Source organism: Vitis riparia, chromosome 12 (genome assembly GCF_004353265.1).
Source record: "Vitis riparia cultivar Riparia Gloire de Montpellier isolate 1030 chromosome 12, EGFV_Vit.rip_1.0, whole genome shotgun sequence".
In the NCBI taxonomy this organism is placed as follows: Eukaryota; Viridiplantae; Streptophyta; class Magnoliopsida; order Vitales; family Vitaceae; genus Vitis; species Vitis riparia.
The window spans coordinates 21292730-21316803 of NC_048442.1; the positions used below are offsets into that span (position 1 = coordinate 21292730).

General features: G+C 30.2%; 4 protein-coding genes across 5 annotated transcripts in view; all 4 read right to left on the reverse strand.

The window, feature by feature from the left end:
- LOC117926734 (probable sugar phosphate/phosphate translocator At1g06470) overlaps positions 1–2181 on the reverse strand; it is a 30354-nt gene extending 28173 nt beyond the window's left edge. The window contains exons 1-2 of the mRNA XM_034845993.1: positions 1988–2181; positions 77–846 (exon numbers count right to left, since the gene is read on the reverse strand). Coding sequence (XP_034701884.1) covers positions 77–612 — 536 coding nt within the window. The 5' untranslated portion in view covers positions 613–846; positions 1988–2181. The remainder of the gene's footprint in view (positions 1–76; positions 847–1987) is intronic.
- A 7497-nt stretch (positions 2182–9678) lies between these two features.
- On the reverse strand, positions 9679–12756 carry LOC117927249 (heat stress transcription factor A-4b-like). The gene is made up of 2 exons (XM_034846702.1): positions 12319–12756; positions 9679–11044 (listed from the first exon to the last, which is right to left on the reverse strand). The coding sequence occupies exons 1-2, from the start codon at positions 12535–12537 to the stop codon at positions 9935–9937; spliced, it is 1329 nt and encodes a 442-aa protein (XP_034702593.1). The 5' UTR covers positions 12538–12756; the 3' UTR covers positions 9679–9934.
- Positions 12757–14234: 1478 nt separating this feature from the next.
- On the reverse strand, positions 14235–17681 carry LOC117926183 (DNA-directed RNA polymerase II subunit 4). The gene is made up of 5 exons (XM_034845262.1): positions 17622–17681; positions 17202–17271; positions 16936–17044; positions 14814–14994; positions 14235–14580 (listed from the first exon to the last, which is right to left on the reverse strand). Exons 2-5 carry the CDS (start codon positions 17248–17250, stop codon positions 14503–14505), a joined length of 417 nt encoding a protein of 138 aa, XP_034701153.1. The 5' UTR covers positions 17251–17271; positions 17622–17681; the 3' UTR covers positions 14235–14502.
- A 3539-nt stretch (positions 17682–21220) lies between these two features.
- LOC117925833 lies at positions 21221–23239 on the reverse strand. Of its 2 annotated transcripts, none has more exons than XM_034844940.1 (6): positions 23024–23239; positions 22575–22688; positions 22213–22468; positions 21958–22072; positions 21572–21736; positions 21221–21459 (listed from the first exon to the last, which is right to left on the reverse strand). In XM_034844940.1, the coding sequence occupies exons 1-6, from the start codon at positions 23114–23116 to the stop codon at positions 21423–21425; spliced, it is 780 nt and encodes a 259-aa protein (XP_034700831.1). In that variant the 5' UTR covers positions 23117–23239; the 3' UTR covers positions 21221–21422. The 2 variants fall into 2 exon arrangements, with proteins under 2 accessions (XP_034700831.1, XP_034700832.1); XM_034844941.1 differs by having other exon boundaries at positions 22219–22468; positions 23024–23236.
- Between the last annotated feature and the right edge of the window lie 835 nt (positions 23240–24074).

The window sequence follows — 24074 nt, forward strand, 5'->3', positions numbered from 1 at the left end:
CTGATAGAGCTGCAGAGGAAAGCAAATTTAAATGAACCGAAATATTTAGCCAATGATTGATTAAGAAAGAACTTACAGTGTCAAGATTGTGCTGAAAGTATACCAAACAAGAATAAAAAACAATGTCTTCAGCAAACTAACAACATCAATAGAGTTATTGGAATTTGGCGACGACATTTCATGGTTTCCGTTAGAATTAGAGCCATCCACACCAATATTTGAGAAGTCTATCTCTCTTTCAGGTTTATCTTCAATATCAAAGGGCACATACTTCTCATTTCCATTTCCCCTAACATGAATAGAAGAACCATCCATTGTGTTACCACCATTCAATTGCATAGTTCTCTTCTCAAACTTACTATATTGGTACCTCTCCTTGTCTGAAACACTATTTTCTAGTTCACCCTGTTGAAGCAAAGGCAATTCAAAATCAGAGTCTTCTGAACCTGCTTCTGCATTGTCTAATTGACAACCTGAACAAATTATCCCATCTTCATCACACCAGCGTGAGAATGAGGGCTCCCTGCGCAGAACTGGCCCTTGGTTTCCAGTCTGAGTATAGTTAATCCCCTTGTATGAAACTTCTTCTATTTCTAAATCACTTTCTACCATCTCCTTCCCTGCTCTTAGTTAGAGCCATCTGAACCCCAATCTACCCATCAAATCAGACAATAGCCTGAGCGATATAACCAAAAAGAACCCAGAAAACACTTCACAATCTTATTCTTATTATATTAAATTCCAAAATCCACATCACATTACTAGGTGCATTGGAGAAGTCTAGAACCCAAAATCACTCCAAACTCCACCCACTGCATTCAACAAATCCAGAGACCCCAACAATGCCTGCTCCAATAAAAAGAATGTTAATTTTACAGTAACTAAAACTCTCTGAGTTGAAGGTGAAAAAAAAAAAAAACAACCTAAAGTATACAATAATTTATGTCCTACACCTACAATTCATGAATCAACTTAGAACAAACTCTAGAATCCAATACAGGGTTTTCCACCAACACCTATCAATGCAAGAATCAAAAAAGATATATCAATCATAATAATGCAAGATGCAATTCTCCAAAACTACCTATCTAAAACATTTGATCAATTTTTAGAATCCAGCAAAGATTTTCAGCAATGCCTATCACTACAACACAGTATCATGTGGAAGCACATTAATACAGTAAGAAGAGGTAATATAAAAGTGTCTAAACTGTAAAGTTGGGTGAAATTGGATTGTCCCACACTAGCACTTCTGCAAAGTAACTCTACAAAAGATGATCTGGTTACAGGAGTAGCTTTAGGTATAATTGTTAAATTTTTACAGCCCAAAAATCAATTTGGCTCCAAGGCATAGAATAACCTGTTAGACCAAAAGATGTGGCCAATACAGCCAAAACCACACCCATAACCCAAGGCAATTCACGAGGTCTTTTAAATCCACGGGTGCCATATACACAACTTAAGTGCACATAAAAAACTGTCAATCCTAATTCAAAATGCAAAACGCAATTCTCCATCTAAAACAATGCAGGAATGGCTTTACCCTTTTACTCCATAGCAAAAGGACTATCGCTACAACACTGATTCGAGGTGCACTGCATGGAATTCAACAATAACAGCCACCAAAAACCAAAATAAACAAAATAAGATAAAATAAAATAAAGCAAAGCAAAACAAAACAAAAGCAAGTAATCCTTCTCTATAAAACCCCAAAAAGGCATAACAAACAAACAAAAACAAAACATGACAAAAAAAAAAAATCCAAAATTCTCGTGATGGGAACTCTCAGACAAGGCATTCTCCTATCAAAATCCTCAAAAGAGAGCAACTACCCCAAAAAAGGCCAGAAAATTTGTTGAATCTTAGAACTCCACCGAAACACTGCCATTCTGCTCATTCATTCATTAACACATTCACAATTCACAATTCACATTTCAATTACTTTCTCAGAACCCAGAGAGAGGCGCAAAAGAGTGCCAAAACGGACCTGGAGTTGAAGCAGAGATTGGTAGAGAGAGGAGGAGACAGAGATCCGATGGCCTCGCACAAAGATCGAAGACGAGATAGATCTCTGTTGAAGCGAAAGAGAAGAAAGATCCGATCTCGCAGTATTGATAATTAGATTCACCGGCTCCTTGGTCATTGGTTGGGTGGTCTTGTCCCTTTTTTTCTTGTTAGGCTGCTTGCCTTTTTCAAAGCCTTCTATTTGATTGAATGTAAAGATTTGTGGAATTTCATTTTGCCCTCTTTTTGCTTAATTTGTAAGATAAATTAGTACAAAATTACAAAACTATATTTGAAACTTGAAATGTTTTTCTTTACTTTAAATATTTTTTAAAAATAATTTCTATCTATTTTATTTTATTTTTAATCATTTGTCATATATTGTAATAATTTTTTAAAATAATCATTTTAAAAATGCTAAAAATCACTAGAATATATATATTTTTTAAATTATTTTTAGGAATAAAAAACTTTTTTTCACTGTCAAATATGTTTTCCAGTATTTTTATTGTCCATATTTTATTATTTTTAATTATCAAACATGTTTTCGTTCTTACATACAATAAATTGTTTTTTAAAACAATTTCTAAATATATCCATAGTGGGTCTTGGTTGTCTGATTTAAAAAGAGTTTTACATTTTTAAAAATAAAAATTATTTTTAAAAATTTCTAATCTCATCATTTTTCTTGAAAAAAATTTTTAATACCATCTCATCATTGTTCTTGAAAAATAATTTTTAAAAATAAAGTGAAATAGATAATAATTAGGAGTTGTTTGAACCATATTTTTTTTTAACTTGTTTTTAAAAATTGTTGTTTATTTTTTAATTTAAAAATAATTTTTAAAAACAAGTTTTTAAAATCATGGTCAAACGAGTTCTTATTTTTTTCAATTTTTATTTTTTAAAATTTTTAATTATATTAAAATAATATATTTATTTTTGAGGAGTAGATTTTTTTATTTTATGCCTTAATGAAATAATAATATCCAAACAACATAATTTATTTTACTAGAAAAATCCATTTCTAATTGAAAGCTAATAAAAAGTTTCTCTCTAGTCCATCAGCACTTTTTTTTTTCTATTTTTTTAATTTAAAAACAATGTAACCCATGCAGGATTACCGCCTATGAGCTGTAATATGTAACGCTGTCATGCAGTAACTTAATTATTTATTAAATAAAAACTTAATAGTTATTTAATAGGATTTAAAACATACGTTTTAAATTCAGTGAAGAAATAAATATATAAGTCAGGAAGAAAACAATAAAAAATAAAAAATAATAGCAGTAATATTCTATTTTTTTTCTCTTTCATTTTTTTTTTCTATTTTTTATTAAAATCAGGAATTTCAGAAAAAAAAAATTAAGAAATGTTTTTTAAAACAGTTATCTATTTTATAAAACAAAAAATAAAGAAAACACTTTATATTTTTTGTTAAAAATAAAAAATAAAATGTTTTCAAAAAATATTTTTTAGTTGTTTTATGTTATTTTCACCTGTTTGATGGGAGTTGTTGTGAGAAATAATTATATAAAAATAAAATAATAAATATAAAAAAATTAAAACATATTTAAAAATATTAAAAATGGGTTAAAAATATTTTAGGTTTTTAAATAAATTTTTATTCTATAAAAATCAGAGAATAATTTTTAAAATTATTTTCAAAAATCATTACCAAACGGACCATTGAGGTTCTTAACGTTATTTTTCTTTGAAAAATTAAGGAAGATATAAAAATTAAAAGGGTAATTTAATTATAAGTAAGAAAATAATAAAATAATATTTTCTGAGTGATGCTAAATCTTTTTGGTAAGTCTTAGAAAAGTAAATTCAATATTATCAACTTTTACATAATTGACAATATGCTCTTTGGGAACAAGACAACTTATAATCATCTATGATTTGATTGATATAAATTTAAGTTAATATAGCATATGATGAGAAGGTATTTGGACTTTACAATATTAAAAAAATAAAAAAAAGAAAAAAGAAAAATCCTAGGAATATAAATTATTACCAAACATATATATATATATATATATGATATCTCATGTGGGATTGGATAGAGATAAGCTAGGATTAGGATAAGAGATTGTATACTATATCGGATCTTAGTGATATGATTATTTACGTTATTTTGTCACTTATTATATTTTATTTGAATAGAATAATTTATACATTTAATTGATTTTCTCCATTTTAAAAATATTTTATAACATAAATAACTTTAATTAAAGAAATAGTTAAATTTGTCATCCAAACAAATAACTAAAAAAATATATAGAATATATCATAAAATAATATTAATGTATGTATGTATTAATATTTACTATAAAAATATAATATTTTTATTTATAAATATGTTTTTCATTTTATTTTATATTTATCTTATTTTTATAAATTAAATATAACATAACATAACATATTTCATTAAGAATAATACTTAGATATTGTATTCAAGTATATCACATCTCTTAGAATATAATATCTTATAATATATATATATCTCCTATTTTATCTAATTAATCAAGTCAAACATAATTTTATAACTTAGCCATTTTGTCTATATTTGCTCTTCTATGTTTTTTTTTTTTTTTTTTTACGGTAATCACATTTTTTTTCCAACTTTAGCTATATCATGCATATCTTTAATTTATAAATATTTATAATAATTTATGGATAAGAATACTATTACCATGTTTGTACTTTTACTATATTAATGTCATCTCTCTAATTGTTATAAATATTTGTGGTAGTTTGTGAATGAGAACACTATTATTATACTTGTAGTTCGTCATAATCCTTTGTATTATTTTGAGAGGCTTAACAATTAATTTTTTCTTTTGTTTTATTTTTTTCTTTCTTTTCTTTTAATTTTCACATTTATAACACGACATTTTAGGAAGAGAAAAAGAAGAATTCATTTATAAAAGTTCTTAAAGGTAGGGAACAGAAAAACCTATTTATGGATATGTAACCAAATTTTCTTACTCTTATTTCAAAAAATATATAAAAAGTGGTATTTCATTATTTTTTTATTTTTTATTATTATAATTTTTATTTACTTTGTTTCATAGTCTAAAGTTATATAAGTCATGTTTTATATAATCAAGCGAAAAACTTGTACTTATTAATATTGGAATAGCCAAAAGCTGCAAAATGGTTTATGATTAAATTTAAAAGGCATTCTTTTGGTAGATCCAAATCCATGGCTTATTTTGGGTTCACTTGGAGCTTTGGCAACTACCATTTGAGGAAATTTTTTCATAAGGCTCCATGTGCTTTGATTCATTATTTTGATTCCGATCTAGCAACGCTACCAAAGTTTTTCAAAGAGGGTTATAACCAGAAGACAACCTCTATTAACAATTACCCCATAATTAACCTATTTTCTCCTTTCATTTTTTTTTTTGTTTATTTTCTTTTAATGTTCACATTTATTTTATCAAACTAATAACTTTTTTTTTTTAACATTTTAGTCACATTCTTCGCAGGAAAATCATTAAATAGGGTTGTTGGGACTTGATAAAGATCAAAGAGTGAATTCTTGTGAAGTATTACTTCTAGTGGTAGATGTTTTATATATATATTTGTCTAATATTTACATGGATGGCTTTTAAAGGACTTGTACACTTTTCCTTGTATTTCATAAGACTCATCAAAACTATCAAAATCCTTATCAATGTCTCCACTAGTCCATCCTATATGATGATTTTCCCTTTTTCATATTTATAAAAATATTTTTCTCAATTAAATATATTTTTATTTTACGTGTTTAAACTAAATTGACCAAGAACATCAACTATCTTATAAAAAAAAAATGTTTTCAAAGATTCCTCAAAATGTTGCCTAAATTGAATTTTTTATAAATTACAAAAGAAGATTTTCTTTTTCCTTTTTTGGTAAAAAGATTTATTAGGTAGCCTTTCAATTTTGTTTGATGAAATTTGGATAGACAACAAAAATGTCTAAAAGTAGCCCTGAGTTTTGACTTTTATCACGAAGCCAACTACCGTATTGTTTTGTGGTGGGTCCTGTTTAGGTGAGTCCAATAAATTTATGATCTGCCATTAAAGAAAGGTCATCTATTATAATTTTTTTTCTTTCTAGGGCTGAATATATAATTTTTTTTTTATGTGATCCATTAGTTATTTTTAACAAGCCTTTTTTTTCATCTATTTTATCATTTTCATTCTTTAAAAATTTATTATCATACACTAAGTTTAATGTAATCATTTTTTATATTAAGAAATAGGTTTAAAATTAAAAATTAAAAATTTTAATTAATTTAAAATTTTCTACTTTTAATCAAACTCTGTGTAAGAAACAGATATATTAAAAATGTTATAATATAAAATTAATTATTGATGCAATAAAATTATGATTATTAGATCCGATTTTAACTATGTCATCTAAAAATCAATTAGTATTCAGTGAGGATAGGACGAACATTTTATAATGTTTGACATCACATCATGCAGATTTGTTCTAAAAAAAATCATCATTTGGATGATTCATTCTGAAATTTCCTAAACATGTCATCATCAATACCAATTTCAATTGCATTCCGTATAACATACTTGTAATATTTATAATTTTATTTTATTTTATTTTCATCTCATCTATTTGTGTCTTGATCATTTTTTTTTATTTTTATATTTTGATCCTATTTACCTAAATTACATTTTTTTGTATTTTAATTTTACTTATTTCTATCATGATATTATATATTTATATTATTATTTAAGGACCGGGATCGCAAATTTAATTTAATAAATAATACCCTAATTCAATATGGTATTCCCTTTGTTTTTCAAATAAAAATTATACAAAAAGGTGAAACATTACTTCTTTTTGTTTGGGGGAAAAATGTGGAAAGAGATTAAGATAGTGTTTGTTTTTTTACTTAATTCTAAATAGAACCTTAATGTTTAATAGTGTTAAAAATTAGGTTGTTTGTTTTTGTAGTATTTTATTTTTATTAAGTATTAAAAAGTGAAAAAAAAACAATATGTTATTTTTTTTATTTAGAAAAAACTACATATTTTGGTTTTTTCTATTTAGTAAAAAGTTTATAATAAGTCATGAAAAAGTAGAAAAAAAAATAATTTAAATTCTAAACTAAATTGTTTTCAGCAAAAAACCAAAAAAATAAACACCACCTAAGAAAGGATACTTATCATCACCTTTATAATAAAATATCAAGGATTTCCTTTGATTTGTTTTTTTTTTTGTCTAATATCAGGAGGTTCTAGCTCTTCTAAAGTGGAAGAAGGTTGATTGAGCACTCACTTTAAAGTACAATTCAAATGGCATAATTAAGTGATACAAAGCGAGAGTGATGGCAAAGGAATTTATTAAAGACTTGTGGAGTGGATTATCACAAGAACTTTGCGCTTATTGTAAAACTTAATACTATAAGGGTTCTCTTATCTCTTGTAGCAAATCTATGAAGAATGCCTTTTTGAGTGGAGAATAAGATGAAGAGATGTACATGGACCGGACCCACCACTAGGGTTTGAGGATATGAGTAGTTCTAACAAAGTGTGTAGACTTAGAATTTAGAAAGTCACTCCATGTTTTGAAACAATTACCAAAAGCATGGTTTGACATATTTGGGAAAGTAATCAAGAGCCGCAATTTCGCCTAAGGCTAGATAGATCCTATCTTATTCTTCAAACATTCTTAGGACAGACTATCTTAATAGTCTATGTTGATGATATCATACTTACAAGAAGACAATATGAGTGAGATGGAAAGCTTGAATAGAATTCTTGCAACATAATTTGAGATTAAGGATTTGGGAAAGTTAAAATACTTTCTTGGAATGGAGGTTGCTAGGAGCAAACAAGGAGTTTCGATCTCATAAAGAAAGTAAACTCTTGATCTCTTGAAGGAACTAGGATGTTAGGGTATAAATCGACATAAACACCCATCGAGTGAAACTAAAAGTTTGGACAAAATGAAGGAAAGACTAAAGGCTAGTTGGTAAGCTTATCTACCTAACATATACTAGATCTGACTTTTGTTGTAAGTGCGGTAAAGCTAGTACATGCATGCATTGTGTGATGAACATTTAGAGGCAATGAATAGAATATTGAGGTACTTGAAGATGACTCCAGGAAAGAGATTGTTGTTTGGGAAGAGAGTAAAGAAGAAGATTGAAGCCTTCATTAATGTTGATCGGGTTCAATCAATAAAAGATAAGAGGTCTACCTCGAGATATTACACATTTGTTTGGGCAAATTTAGTGACATGGCCGAGTAAAAAGTAAAGTGTAGTTGCTACAAGCAACATTAAGGCTGATTTTAGGTCGTTGGATCAAGGGAATAATGAAATGATTTGGTTGAAGCTACTACTAAAGGAGTTGAGGATGCCCTTACATGGTCTTGTGAAACTATATTGTGACAACAAAGTTGTCATAATCATACCTCACAACTCAATCCATCACGATAGGAATAAAACACATGAAAAATGATTGTCATTTCATCCAAGAGAAGATAGAAGAAGGGCTACTATGCATCACCTATATTCCTCATCTGGACAAAAATTCTACCAAGACGAACTTTGAGGATTTGACATACAAGCTAGAATCGCTAAACATCTTGATATAATTCTATACACCCTATAGTTGTTTATTCATAAAAGAAACCTTGGATCCTAGAACTTCTGCCATGTCTCTTCATAAAAAGACCTTAGAATTCCGGTTGAGTCTTTGAATTCTATACAAGCTAGTGGGTTCTCCAATATATATATATTCTTTGTTATATGTGAGGATAGCAAGCTCTAGTACTCATCCCTTGTAGGATCCTTTAGTTGAACCCTAGAATTCCTTCCTATTGCTACAACTATTAGTTCCATTGCACATGATAGCAATATCTACAGTTGGCCACTCAAAATTTCACCTATTACTGCTATCTCCAACCTCCTTAAGACATTTTAATTCTATCGGTACTGATATGAATCTGCTCCAAAAGAACTCTTATCATTTCAACTAAATGTACATGATATTTTATCTTATTGCTCACCATTTAATACCCTAACAAAGCATGCTCTGCCCTATAAACTCCATGTTTGGTTAGATTTCTATAATCACTCAGCATTCCTAAGTTCAACTTCTAATTTTAGCTCCTCTAATCTCATCAGCCAAATGATGAAATCATTAACATACTGCAGCAACTCCTATCCATTCAACCAATACAAAATGACAACAATAATATATCTGTAGAAAATATATATTTATCAAAAAAAAAATATCTGTAGAAAATATAATCAGTAGTTGATACCAGTCCAGATTTCTATCTAGAAAGATCCTGACTCCATAACATGCAGTGAAGCAAAAGTAAGTGTAATAATCAATATATATATGTATACAAAATAATATACTTGAAAATCAAATAAAAGGATTAAGATAAATTACACCAAGAAACAATTGCCAACAGCAATTCTCTAATACAGTAGTCATGTTCTCCATCTGTAGTCCAAGAAAGATCATCATAACTTCCAAGCATAGCAAAAGTGGATTTATTGGTTCAAGGAAAATATCACAAACTATTGCATCAAACCTCAATTCATACAGCATCTTCTGACATGAAAAATAGAAAGGACATGGCCACAACATGGGAAAACAAAATCAGATAAAAAGACAACAACATAGAACAAAATTGATAATATGTGTCAAAAATAAGTATAGATAGATGGAAAAATGTACAAAACCTATAATCTGATATCATATAAATACAAAAATTAATGAACATATAAACTTTCTTGCAACATCAGAAACTTATTGGCAAGAACCTGGCATGCACCACAACAGTGAGGGCTAAAACTTGTAGTCTGTAACTATAGGACCAAGGTAATCATACCTCTTAGTTAAGTTAATATACAACCAGCCACTGAGACCTAGTGTTAAATGAATGGACCAACATTAAGTTCTTTCAGATGAAGTAAGATGACCCATTTTTTTAGTAAGATGATCTAGATTATTTGTATCCCACCAATATTTCCTGTGGTCATCTGGCTTACTGTTACCCTTGCCGCCATATGTGTCCCTCCGTTCTGACTGGACCTCCTGTGCATCCGATGAACCAGGTGTCTCTGTCAGGAACTGTGCCCAGAAGACATCATTTGCCCCAGCAGCAGTTGTCCCTCCTTCACATTCTTTTGAGGCCTCAACCTCAGAAGCATTAGTGGGCTCTGAATTGACATCAATCCTCAAAGATTTAGGACAACCATCTATATTGAGATAAATAGAAGAAATAGCAGGGCTGTCCGCATGATTTGTAGCCCTGGCCAACTCTGGTGATGAGTGAATATCCCTGGAATGAGGTGATGACGGATATGATTTAGGTGAGCAAGGCTGGGTGCTTGTGTCTGGATCTGATGATGAATGCATTTCTGTAATAATGATTGGAGAAGGCTGGGAAAGTGTTCCAAAACCATCCATTACATCTGCTGAGCCTTGACCAATCCCATAGAGAAAATTCTCCCAAAAATTTAAAGATGATTCCAAACTCTCAATCATCTCAACATTCTCCCCTTGAACAGAAATTGTGTCCGGCTTTTCTTTCTGGAAAGTCACAACCATATTCTCTTCAACATTGGCTTCATTAAAAAGGTAATTAGGCATCAATAACCTTCTCTTTTTGTTATGAATTTCTGACTGTGCCATGAGACTAGAAGTAAATCCGGGTTTCTGCAATACTTGCGCTAAGTAGGCCATCATTTTCCTTTGCCGGAGTTCCATATCAAACACTCGTTTTCCTAAAGACTGTGTTTGAAACTCAAAGAACTGATTCTCCTGTTTATACCGCTGTAGCTCTGACAGAAGTGCACCCTTATCATGTTTCAGCCTCTCAATTTCAGCCTCAAATTCCTGCTTTTCTGATTCTGGTAATGGTGCTGAGCCCACCTGATTTTGTGTGGAATGGCTATGAATCGGCTTGCGTCTATGTATGTTCTTCAAAAGGTGCCTCTGACCTCTAATGAATTCCTCATTTGCAAACTCCCACTGCTCAGGATCAGCCTTCCTGAAACCCTAATTTTTTAAAGAAAAACAAGTTTGAACTTGAGCAAGAAGAATTCAAACTACTAACAGTAAAGAAAACAAATCGGATTCCGAGGTTAACAAATGACAAAGTTTTTACACACGAGCAAGAAGAATTCAAACTATTAAAGTTTTTTAAATAACACCCTAGAAAATATTTGCAAACATACAGAACTTTTAAAATCGTCTTTTGAAAAAACAATTTTATATGCAGAACTCATCTTTTCAAAAAATGATTTCTTGGTGATGGATACCACATCTTTCATCTCTTATTCTTATCCTATTTCAGGTAAATTCGTCTTTTCAAAGTAGGATTTTAGTATGATCACAATTCATAAATTTTTACTAAATTAGTTTTTTCAAAAGATGATTTTGAAAAGTGTCGTATTTTGGGAAATAGATTCATAATCACCCTTTTTATAGATTTTTTTTTAAAAGACACATAATCGTGCAAAAACCCCTTAGTTTCAGAACTAAATATACAGAGACATCAAACAATAAAGAAAAACAAATCAATTACACATTACACAAACACTGATTTCTAACACCTATATTTTCAAATTTGGTAAGAAAAATTTAAATGAAGTACATAAATATTAAATTACAAAAGAACAAAAAAAAAACCCTCAAGTTCAAATTATAGGACCCCTTGCTCATACAAATGATTTGAGCAAGAAAATTCAAATAAAGAAACTAATCAATTCCAAATAAACACAAACACTAATAAGCTCACACATGGGTCTGAAATTTTAATATATTTAGAACACCTAGATATGTAAAGAAGAGAAATCAACTATAAACAAACCCTAACATGCCCACTCTTGTTCAAAATTGAGTATGAAAAATTTGATGTTCAAATAAAAATACATGACATATATTCAATTTCAAGGGCAACAAAACTTTTTCCAAGTTAAAGAAAAGCAAGGCGCTTACATGTGAATCAATAGTAGGAAAAGACAAGAAAACACACAGAGAAATCAAACTGGTAACAGAAACAAAGCCATTTTGATTATGTATTGAGCTAAGTCATTGCGATCATCTGAATTATTATAGAAATATAAACGTAATTTTTGGTCTTCTGTTCAGAATTATGAATAAAATGGTTAATTCAAAGATTCAACCTAAGTCAACTCATCCACTACCTCCATCATGTACCAAATTTATTAAGAATAGCCATGAAACATTGAGCTAAAGGATAGAAAAACAACACATAGAGACAATAAAACAAGAAAAAAAGATCGAACAACGAAATTATGGTGGCTTACATAAGTATTCAGCTGCCTGACAAAGCTGGAAAAGTTGTTGTGCTTGAAGTACTTGGGGAGCAAATCTTTGGCGAACTCAGGGGGATTCCAAACAACAAAGCTGTGGCCAGTCTGACCCCACGAAACGATCGAATCGGTGATGGGATCATCCACCATTTCATAGGTTTTGGTGAGAAAGGGCGGGGGAGAATTGGAACTAGTGCTCTGAGAGGCCTCCATGGACTGTGGATTTTGTGAGGGTTTAGGGAATTGCAGAGCATCTCAGAGCTGCATACGAGAATTTAGAATCGAGGCATGGAAATTCAGAGGAAGAAGAGAGGTGATTGACGAATGGAACCCTAGAATTTCCACACCCGAGGAGAGACGGAAATTTAAAAGAGGCCGAGGTGTTGAAATGGGAACTCGGAGAAAAAGAAAGTTTGAAGACTGAAATGGAAAATTCCCTTTTTCTTAAAAAAAAAAATTTTTTTTAAATAAATAAATGAAAGATGATAACAACTGAATAAGAAAATTAAAAAGACAAACTTTCAGAATGGAAAAATACAAAACATTTTTAAAAATTATAATTGAGAGAAAAGTATTTTTAAAAAACAAATCTGACCATATTGTTTCGGTTTTATCGAGGTGGAACTGTTGTTGTTATTTTTGTTTTTTTTGGGACTGGGGACTCAAGAGGATAGGGGACGGGGCAGGGGCAGGGGCAGGGGCAGGTGAGAATGAGAGGAGGAGATGGGAATGGGGGGTTTGAATTTTCAAAGATTAGAATGTGTTCAAACTTCAAACTTCAAACTTCAAACTTCAAACTTCTGAAAGTTGACGAAGTGGGTGGTGGGGGCGGTGGTGGATTAGTATTGGAAATTGAGTCTACCAAGTAAGACGGAGCCATGTCCAAGACGTTTGACCGCAGCCATGTTGTTGTGACTCCCAACATTTCCCAATTCCCACTCCTTAGTCCTTTCCTCTTATCAATGATCATCGTGGAACACTGTTTGTGATAAAGAATTCCTTGGCGTGCTGTTGGCTCTTAATTTCATCTCTTTTTCCCTCTTATGGAAACTTTTCTTAAACCTAATAAGGAAAGAAAATAAAAATTAAGGACTTATTTAATATCTGTTATTAAAAACAGTTTTTAAAAAAAATTAATTTTAAAAATAATTTTTAAAGATGGTTTTATAATGTTTTGTATAACAAAAATTTATTTAAAAATTAAAATATTTTTAACATATTTTTAATATTTTTAAATATGTTTTAAAAATAATTTTATATCCATTATTTTATTTTTAATCATTATGTATATTTATATAATTATTTTTAAAATAATTCTGAAAAAATAAGAAAAAACAATTAAAAATAATTAAAAATTATTATCTGAAAAATACTATTTTTCCTGTTTTTTAAAAACAGAAAATAAAAAACAGTCAAACGTGTTTTTCAATTTTTTTATTTTAAAAAATAGAAAATTATTTTTAAAAACAGTTCCAAACAAATCCTATCCTTTCCTAAAAAAAATAGAGAAAGATAAGAATATTAAAAAAAAATGATTTTATGATTTTATTATGAAAAATAAAAAATAAATAAGACGAATTTAAAATAATATATAAAAATAATTTATTAACTTTAAATTTATATTTATTTTTAAATTATTTTTCACTTCCACTTAGAAAATAAAAAAAAAAAGTATCAAAATGTAATTTAAGATGACTCATTGATTTATTAAGATGAATAATGTTTTAGTCATCCATATCAGTATAAATTAACATAAAGATATGTTTGGTATGCTTCTTACATTTTCTGAAAAAGAGATTGTAATTTATGATAATATTTTGTATACATATCATGCTCATATACAGCAACTTGTAGGAAATTTCCCACTAGGATTATAATTTTCCATTCAAAGTCTTAACCAAATAAAATAATTTTTAAGAAACCAGAAATCATCTAGAAGAGTATTAGTCGAAGCCAGATATTGGAGGAACATATCTAACAGTCAGACTTGGGACTAACATATAGTACCCATATTGTGGGCAAAATTGAAATTGTGGTCCAGCAATATCCAATAGTAAGATCCCACTGGTATTTATCATCATAAAATATTTGACATATAAAACAACAAATTCTTCAAAACTTAGGCTGCTGCAACAAGTACATGATACATAAAAAGAGGTTCTAAATATGAAGAGGCTACTATTCAAATTTCTTGATCAAAGACAAGTCATTCAACATTTTCTCAATTGCTTCATCATCATGGGCCCGACCTTTCGTCTGCATGACATAGAGACTTCAGTAGATATAAAATAAGCACTCTAATCAAATATCAATCTTTAATAGGTTTTGCTAATTGGCAACTTATAAAAATGTAAGTTAAACAAACCTAGGGTGCATTAAAGTTTAACATGATGGAAGATTCAATGAATGTCTATCTAGCATATTTTTAAACCAGCAAATATCAAATACACACAGCTGGAAAGCCACATGTTGAGTCCAAATAAATTTACCTTGATGGATGGGACCATGGCAATAGCTTCTTCCACAGTTTCGGGGCAGAGGTTGCCGAGGACGCAAAGCTCAAATTCAGCCAACTGGTATCGGCTCAGAATTTCTCGAACTTGTCTAACAGCATCAGGATTCTTATAACGGCTGAAGCGCTTCACATACTGTAGGGACTTTTCAAATACTCTGAAGTGGGAAGAGAAGCAGAGGTTAGCGAGAGACTCAGATTTAAAACCATACAACTCTTTGTGAATGTACACAGTCTCCCTCTGTCTCATGCTAACTAGCTAACCGGTTAGCTAAGATTTTCATAAATATGGAGTTAATACCATAAAGACTGTTGGAAAAAGGGAACTAAAGGTTAAAACGTGAAAACGAGATCCTAACCTTTCAAAATTGCTAAATCCAGACATTATTGCTAAATGAAAAAAATTAACAAATATAATCACAGAAATCAAATGGAGCTGAGTACTTCCCGGAATATATGGTCTGTTACTTGGTAAAAAAAAAAAGCATAGACATAGAAGATTAAGTTCTTAGGTAGTGTCACTCATTGCAGATATCAATTGAGTGTCTAAGGAATGTATAATATTAATTCCCTGAAATTGTAGTACCTAATTAATGTTTTTTTTAAGTGAAGACCTCAAAGAAAGAACAGATGTCCTAATAGAGTTGAAGCAGCTTTTTAGATACTTGACAGTTCAACTCATTCATCCAAGTTCCAGAAGAACGTAAGAGCGGGATAAAGAGCAGATAGAGCTAACAAAGGGCTACAGAAATTTCATATGAAGGAAGTCATGGATAAAATATTGTCAAATTTGAAGGCAACATTGGAATAAATGAAAAATGAGGCAACTGCAACAGCCATCATTTACTCAACACACCATCAACATATTAAGAAGAAACCATGTTTAAATTAGTGCAAACATGATTTAATATTTTTTTTTTTTTTTGATAAGAAAACAAGATATGCATTAGAAAAAGGCTAAAAGCCACAGAGCATATACAGGGAGTATACAAGGCGGCTAAAGCCTCAAAAAGGAGCTACAAGACCAAAAAAAATGACTACCTCCCCTTAAGTGGATGCTACCCACTCCAAAAAGCCTATAAGGAAGAGAGACTCCTCGCCTAAATACACTTTGGCCCAGCTCCATAAGTTACAAACAAAAAAATTCTTTAATTTTTGGATATTCAACACTCCCCCCTAAAAACTAGTCTATTCCTCTCCTTCCAAACCGTCCAAAAGATACACAACGGTATGGATTTCCAAACATTTTTCCTTTTCTTCCCTACAAATGGGCCCCTCCAGGTAGTTAAGACCTCCTTTACAGTTTCTGGGAAGACCCATTTAACATCTACTAACCCAAGAATAATATGATTTAATTTTTTTAAAAATAAAAATTGAGAAAATATAGATGTTCAAAAATAAATTATGTACAAAACATTGTATAAGGAAAATTTTCAGAAAATGAAGCATATATGTTCATCTGAAACAACAGAAAGAAGGATTTGACTTTCTAGTAGAGTTTTGCCCAAGAAGTTTCAGAAACTTTTGTCAATCCCTTAACGAGAAAGGCAGACAAGTTAAAGTTAATTAACAAATTTAAGCCACAAAGGCACAAAGTTAATGCGAAGCTTGTGTGAGTCATGAAGGGTCCTACCAAAAAATTGATGACTGGTGTGTGTCACTGAGGCAATGGTATGACATATATCCATTCACCAAGCAGGGAACTTCCTGTGATTAGAAAAGCCAAGTTTTAGGCCTGGGGCAGGGATCTTGTGTATCAACTAGCCATGGTGTGGAATGCTCCTCTAAGTACATACCAAAAGAGATTGACAGTTCCTGGGCCTTTTTCTTTGAGACCAATTTATTCATATATATGTTACATTTCAACTTGTTAATTTGTACCATTTCATTGCTTTTGGACCTCTTATTGCATAATGTCGAATCTATAGTCATAATGATAAAGGAAGCTTTAGTCTAGACCTCCTAGACTCATTCGATCCCATCTCAGACATATTGCAATTGTTGGTGGGGAAAAATGAACAAACAATGGAGTTCAGAGAAACATGCACATAAGCCCTTTTAACGTTGGTCTAAAATATATAAACGGGTTAAATACTCACTGAGAAACTTGATTTAATGGATCATCAGACATCTGCTGAAGCTGTTCATACTTATGTTCAAGAATAACAGCTACTTCACAATTCATCAAACATTTGGCCTTCAAAAATTCTGCAAAAAAAAAATAAAATAAAATTCACCAAATAAATAAATACATAAATAGCATGTAATGGTACACAAAATCATTGCAATAAAATATTATTTAAAATTTGTAAAATTTCATGATAATAATAACCAAAACAACATACATCGACAAAAAAACCCTTACCATCCCCAATTTTGAGCTCCGCGGCGTTTTCCTCTTCTTCTCCGGACATGTTGAGATCCAAATACAAAATCTGTCCAATTTAAAAAAAAAACAAAAGAACAGAAGTTGCTATTTGGTAATCTGATCATGATTTGCAGGCAAAGGTTGTGTTTTTCAGCCCTGGCTCGAAAATCGTGGATTTAGGGTTCGTGAAATTTAAATCCAATAGCATGAAAGCAAAGAGACCCCTAGAACAGATCCAGAAAACACAGGGAGCAAAAAGAAAACAGCAATTTTATTTATTCTCCTTTTGAGGGTTTTGCATGGATTTCCTCGGAAATCAAACGAGGATGAATTTTCCCGGAAATCAAATGGGGGATGGATTTTCTTGGGAATCAAACGGGGGTTGCAAAATAAAAAATAACATGATTAGATTAGTACCTGCGAGGATTGAGAGTGGCAGAGGCAGATAGGGCTTTTTTTTAGGGATTCTCTCGTCTGGAGGGCAACTTCAGAAAACGGCTTCTTGATGATTAAATCACTACCATCCCATATTGTAAATATCTTATAAATATTTTTTTAAAATTAAAAAATTTAATAATTATAATTCTTTTGTGAGTAAATCAATTCATAGGATTAAATCTCAAAAAAATAATATAAGAATTTTAACTTTTTCATCCATTACTAAAATTTTAACATAAAAATTGTAAATTTCTTTTATTAATGCTTTTGTTGTAAGAAAATTCTCAATTCACCTCTATACCTAAACATACCTTCAATGTTTATAAAAACAAAAACAAAAACAAAAACAAAAAACAAAAAACAAAAAACGAGTAGATTCTATGATTACGCTTCTATTGTCTAACCATAAGGGTATCTATTTATTTTTGTCTTAATTTTATATTAGAACTTAAAATTAAATAATACTTAATAATATTAAGTGTTAAGTTATTTGTTTTTTAATATTTTATTTTTAATGAATATTAAAAAATTTTAAAAATCAATATGTTAATTTTAGTATTTAAAAAAAGCCAAATATTTTCACTTTTTTTATTCCATGATTAAAAACAAGTAATAAGTAAGAAAAATGGAAAAAAAACAATAAAGGTAAATATAACTTGCTTTTAACAAAAGTTTTTTTTAAAAAAAAAAACAAATACCATTTTAGTATTAGAATTTCAAATTTTATGAAAAAAAAAAAAGAAAAGCTAATATATATCAAACGTTTAAATAATAAATGACTAAATAAAACACAAAACTACATAATCGTCATCCAATAAAACAGGGCTAATTGATTTTTTTTTTTTATTTGTTTAAAGTTTTGTAACTTATTTTACAATGGTTGGTTGGGTTTTTTTAGAAAGGTTTTGGATAGATTTTTTTTTTTTTTTTTTTTTGGTTAGTGAAAGAATTAAAAAAAAAAGTTTCTATTTCCCTTTTCCCTATATTTTAAATTTTAAAATTTTTTTTATTTTTGAATAATTTCCTACTTTCTCATGATCATCAAATAAAGTTTGATTACTTTTTATATTTTTATTTAATTTCCCTTTAGGTGAATGTTTTAGTGTTGTTAAGAAAGTTTCTTGGGTGGTGTTGGGTTTTTTTCTTTGACATTTTGCTGAAAGCAATTTGTTTTCAGAATTTAGGTTGTTTGTTTTTCTACTTTTTCATAATTTATTATAAACTTTTTACTAAATAAAAATATATAGTTTTTTCTAAATAAAAAAAATAACATATTAGTTTTTCTTTACTTTTGAATACTTAATAGAAATAAAATATTACAAAAACAAACAACCTAATATTTAACATTATTAAACATTAAGGTTCTATTTAGAATTAAGTAAAAAAACAAACACCACCTATAGAGATGTAATGGTTACTACGAAATGCTAGGAAATATTCCTTAGTGAACAAATCAAACTTTGATGAAATTGGCAATGTTTTAAAAATCGGACCAAACGTCCAACCAATTCAACCGTCGACTGATCGCATTTCCGATCCGATTTGCTCTATTAAACCGTTTAAATAATGAACCGGTATTGAACCGCCTAAACCAGCGGTCGAATCGATGACCCGGTGAAACCAGACGGTTCTAAACGAATCGAACAGTTAAAAGGTTCCATTAGGTTTGAATGTTTTGGGTTAAAAGCCCATGCTGGGCCTTGTCTTATTATGACAAAGCCAACACCACCCCTACAATTTTATGGGCTAAGGCTTGAGCCCAGGTGATGCCTTTGACTTAAGTGATGATGGCTTTTATAGGCATCCTTTGCATGTTTCCTCTTAGAATCTTAGAATCCGATGTGGGATTCCTAACTAATTATCAATGAAAAAAATTTAACAAGCCTCCACCAAGAGGTCTTGAACTTTTACTTAAGTGAGGATGGCTTTTATAGGCATCCTTTGCATGTTTCCTCTCAAAATCCGATGTGGGATTTCTAACTAATTGTCAATGAAAAAAATATAACAAGTCTCGACCAAGAGGGCTTGAACTTTGGATCTTAGGTTCCACTATCGGCCTAGGACACCACTCATGCATTTTGTTATCTAAAATGCGAAACAAAATAATATATATTAGATTTTAACATGTTTTTATAATATTAAATAAAAATAATATAATATTTTTAAAAATTAAAAATTAGTTTAAATTTCCATTTTTAATATATTCACATTTAAATATTATACATATTTCATTTAATGAAATTTAAAATATTAATATGATTTAATTTAATAATATCAAATATATGAAATAGTATTATTGATTTTTAATTTATTCATATATATTTTTAATTTTTTATAATTATTTTTAATTTTAATAATATATAAATTATATATTTATGACGTCACCGGTTCAACCATGGTTCAACCACGGGTCCAATCAACGAACCATGAACTGGTAACTTTTTCGGTTCGATGATCGATCCAGTTCTGAAAACATTGGAAATTGGGACTAACACTTTAAAACTTTTTTATTTTTTTATTTTATCTTTATTTTTTTATAGCATTAAAATTAAACGATAATATCCTAAATTTCATTCAAATTTAAAATCTCTTGCCTACAACCTTGAACATAAATAAAATAAAATAAAATAAAATACATTATCCTCGTAAGTTTCTCTGGCAAAAGTGAGTTTTGATTCACTAATATAAAAATATATAGAAAAAAATAACCTCCCTCGAGTTTTTTAAATTAATATTATATTTATCTATTTAAAAATAATTTAAAATACATGTACTCTTTAATGAGTCATTTCATTATTCCTTCTTTTTACTTGTTCTGTCATCAACATCAATTAATTGACAATTAGACTCTACATAAATATTTCCCAACATTCTATCTTTAAATTTAAAAATAAAAATTTAGGGAGAAAAAACTACCTATTCACCCAAAGGCATTTCATAAACAAAATCTATTAGAGACTATGTAGATGTAAAAAGCACAGAGTTAAAGATCGTAGAACACAAATTAAACAGATGTGCTTGATGGATACTATCCTTAAGTTTTACTTTTTGGTTATTATATTAATCTTCATGTTCGCAATGCAATACCATATGTGCACCCAGTGGACTACCTTAACACTCTCTCTCACGAACTCAAAGAATGAGAATAGTCAAATGTTGAAGAGTATTGGGGGGTTTATATCACAAAATTTCTTAAAGGGTTAGTACATTAGGTTGCTTAGTTTAAGTTAACAATTTTGTAACATTCATCTTGATTTATGACTTTTTTTAGTGGATTGTGTATTACTTTCCTTTGAAGATTCAATGCAGAGAGATACGAGAAAGGTTAATTAGGATAAATTATGACATAAAGGGGACATTAGGTTTTTAATTGAGCCAAAATGTTTCTTAAATTGGTTTTAAAATTCTTCATGAGTTCTTAAGAGCTCTTGAGCCAGAATTCTCAAGAATTCTAGAGATAATTCTTTTTATTTTTTTTAATAAATAATTTTTTGAAAAATGTTAAGATTTCATCCACTAAGAATCTCAAGAATTGCAGATTTTTTATGATAAACTAAACTAACAGAATTGCAGATCCAAAACCAAAAATTCTAAACTTATTAATGTAAGATTAATGAAAGGCTCATAGTACTTTACCACTTATTTTTCCATTACTAGTATGACAATAATTTTGGGTCCCCCATACTCACATATATAACAAGTAATACATGATGCTGATGAGAAAACAGTTCATTTATATAGATATAGTGTGTATGCCCATGTATTCACCCACACCCATTCTCAAAGTTTAGGAATTGTAATTTGCAGAAATCCATCCCTGCACACCAACACCACCCATCACCATCAGTAATTGTACATGTCAAACTTTATACTTTTGGTCGTATAGATGATATGAAGAAGAAATAAGAGAATGTGAAGGGATGACTTACACAAACTGAGCTGAGACCCTGTCTTTGTTGGCATTGAAGGGCAATGTCCACACCACCTGGTATGGCCCTTGTAAAATCTCCCTCTTGTGGTATGCTGGGATGGAGTCGTTTGAGCAACTTGCCACTTTCCACCACTGGGTCGAGCGTTTACCCATCACAATTAGGCTGTCACATACTATATGTTAGATTCAAAGATTCAAAGATTTCAAGATCATGATCATATGGTATGGCTAGGTGAAGAAATTGAACCTAATCCAATATGATTGATGTGCAAAACAGGCAATTAGGCCAAGTGCATTGTGTATTTGTGTATATGCTGATTGCAGCATTCGACCTCAATTCAAAGATTTGAATCTACTGATGCGAATCTTCATAGTAAATCTTACTTTTGGCTGTTAATCTCGACTCTGATATCATTGGTACCGACTCCGGGAAGCTCAACTGTCACAACATAGTTGCATCCTGATTCTGCAACATCCATCCTTGGAGACCACTCAATTCCTACTCAGAACAGCCCAGTTAAGTTCAATCCATTAATCTAGTACTCATCATATCAAACACTACAACTACAAAAAGAAAAAGAAAAACTAGTTGTAGCTTCCTTAAAGGAGGGTTCAGACCTGCCTCAAGAAGCTACTTACCATTACCTTCAGAAGCACGTATTTTCTTCTTGGATCGGAACTGCTTTGATCCGCTTACTCGTTGACTAGGCCGAGCAAACTTGGCAGGCTCAGTTGCTAGATTGAAGTCTTGTGGCAGAGGTTGGATGGATCCCACATATGAGAGGTTGGGTTCCACCCTAGCAGGTTTAGAAAACAAGGGTGTTTGGGAAGTATTGGAAGACTCATTTGAATAAGCTGAGCATTTAAGAGGCATGCCAGGCTGAGGGGGGCTACCCTGATAGAATTTTTCAGAACACAGAATGAACAAGCAGCATGGAATCAGTCTCCGGAAAATTGACAGAGCAACATGAAGGAGTGCAGAGAACAAATCTATTGAGTACCTGTTCAGTTGAAACCTGCCTCATGAAACAACCTTGAGAGCTCGATCCTTGGCGTGCAAAGTACGTTCTATTGTCACACCTTCGGATCGCAGAGTTTAAGCTGCTGCTGCAATTCTGAGAGAAGAAAGACAAATGATCAATGGCTTCACCTTCATCTAATCATGTTCTGAAATTATATAGGCTCTCAATTAATACATATAGCAGCATAAAAATTTTTAATCTGTTTGGCAAATTTCTAGGCAAAATAGGGAAGATTATGAATTCCTCGATTTGAAAATAGCAATTTGGCTTATCTATTTGAAAACCCCATATGACCAAAAAGAAGATATGAGCTGTTTGGATGTCGAGAAAATTCAGGAAAAGGAAAAGAAATTGAACTTTTGAGTCCTCCAACCCACTGAACCCAACACTACTAGTTTAAAAACAAGCAAAGGAAGAAGAAGTAATACCATAGGGAAGACATGGCTGGCTGATAAGTCATCAGTGGGAACAAAGTGACCTGCAATCAAGTTGATTCTACGCCTTGCCGCTTGCTTCTCCATCTCTTTCCCAATACAAAATCCAAAATGTTGCTCGGCTATACTGCGGAAGAAATGAATTTAAGCCGCAGTTTGTACAGTGTCATATCATAAATGATGATATTTGGGGATTACAATTATGATGGTTGAGATATTTCTGATCCATATATAAAAATCTTCTTCCAAAAAAATCAGCAACTAGAGAGTTTGTTGACTTCCTTGCCATCCATATGATTAAGATATTTTATAGGATTAGCTGTATCTCATACCCATGTAAATATCTGCACTGAATTATTGGGAGCTCGAAAGCCGAAAATGAGGACAATCACACTCGGGGAAGATGAGGTGGTTAAAGTTTGCATTATTACTATGAAGTCCGTGAATTTTTTTGGACAAAAATACCCTTTTATCATTAGCACATTTCTATTTGAATATTTTTGTTGATTCTCATAGGTTTATTTTTTTAATATATATATATATATATATATATATATATATATATATATATATATATATAACCATTAAAAATATTGTTTCCCATGAATTAATGCCAAATATAATTTTATTTATTTATTTATTTTTTAATTTTTGCATTAATACAAGGAACTTGTAGCAAATGTACAATACATTTGTACTACATATATAAGGCTTGTGCAATTATGAGTATGTGAATATATTTAAGTGTTTTTCTTCTTTTTTTTTTTGTTTATTTTTTATATCATTAAAAATATTGTTTATGCGTATTTCAAATATAATTTTTTTTATTTATATTTTCACGTATATATAAGACATTTGTACTAAATGTATAAGGTATTTGTCTTAATTGTACTAGACTATAGAAGTTTACCTATTATGAATATATTTACATCTTTTTGTGGATGTTAATAAAAGTATGAAAATATTTATATATTTAGTATAGTTGTTTTGTGTATGTGTAAACATATGAAAAAAAAAACTTATATTTGATATTTATATATTTGTA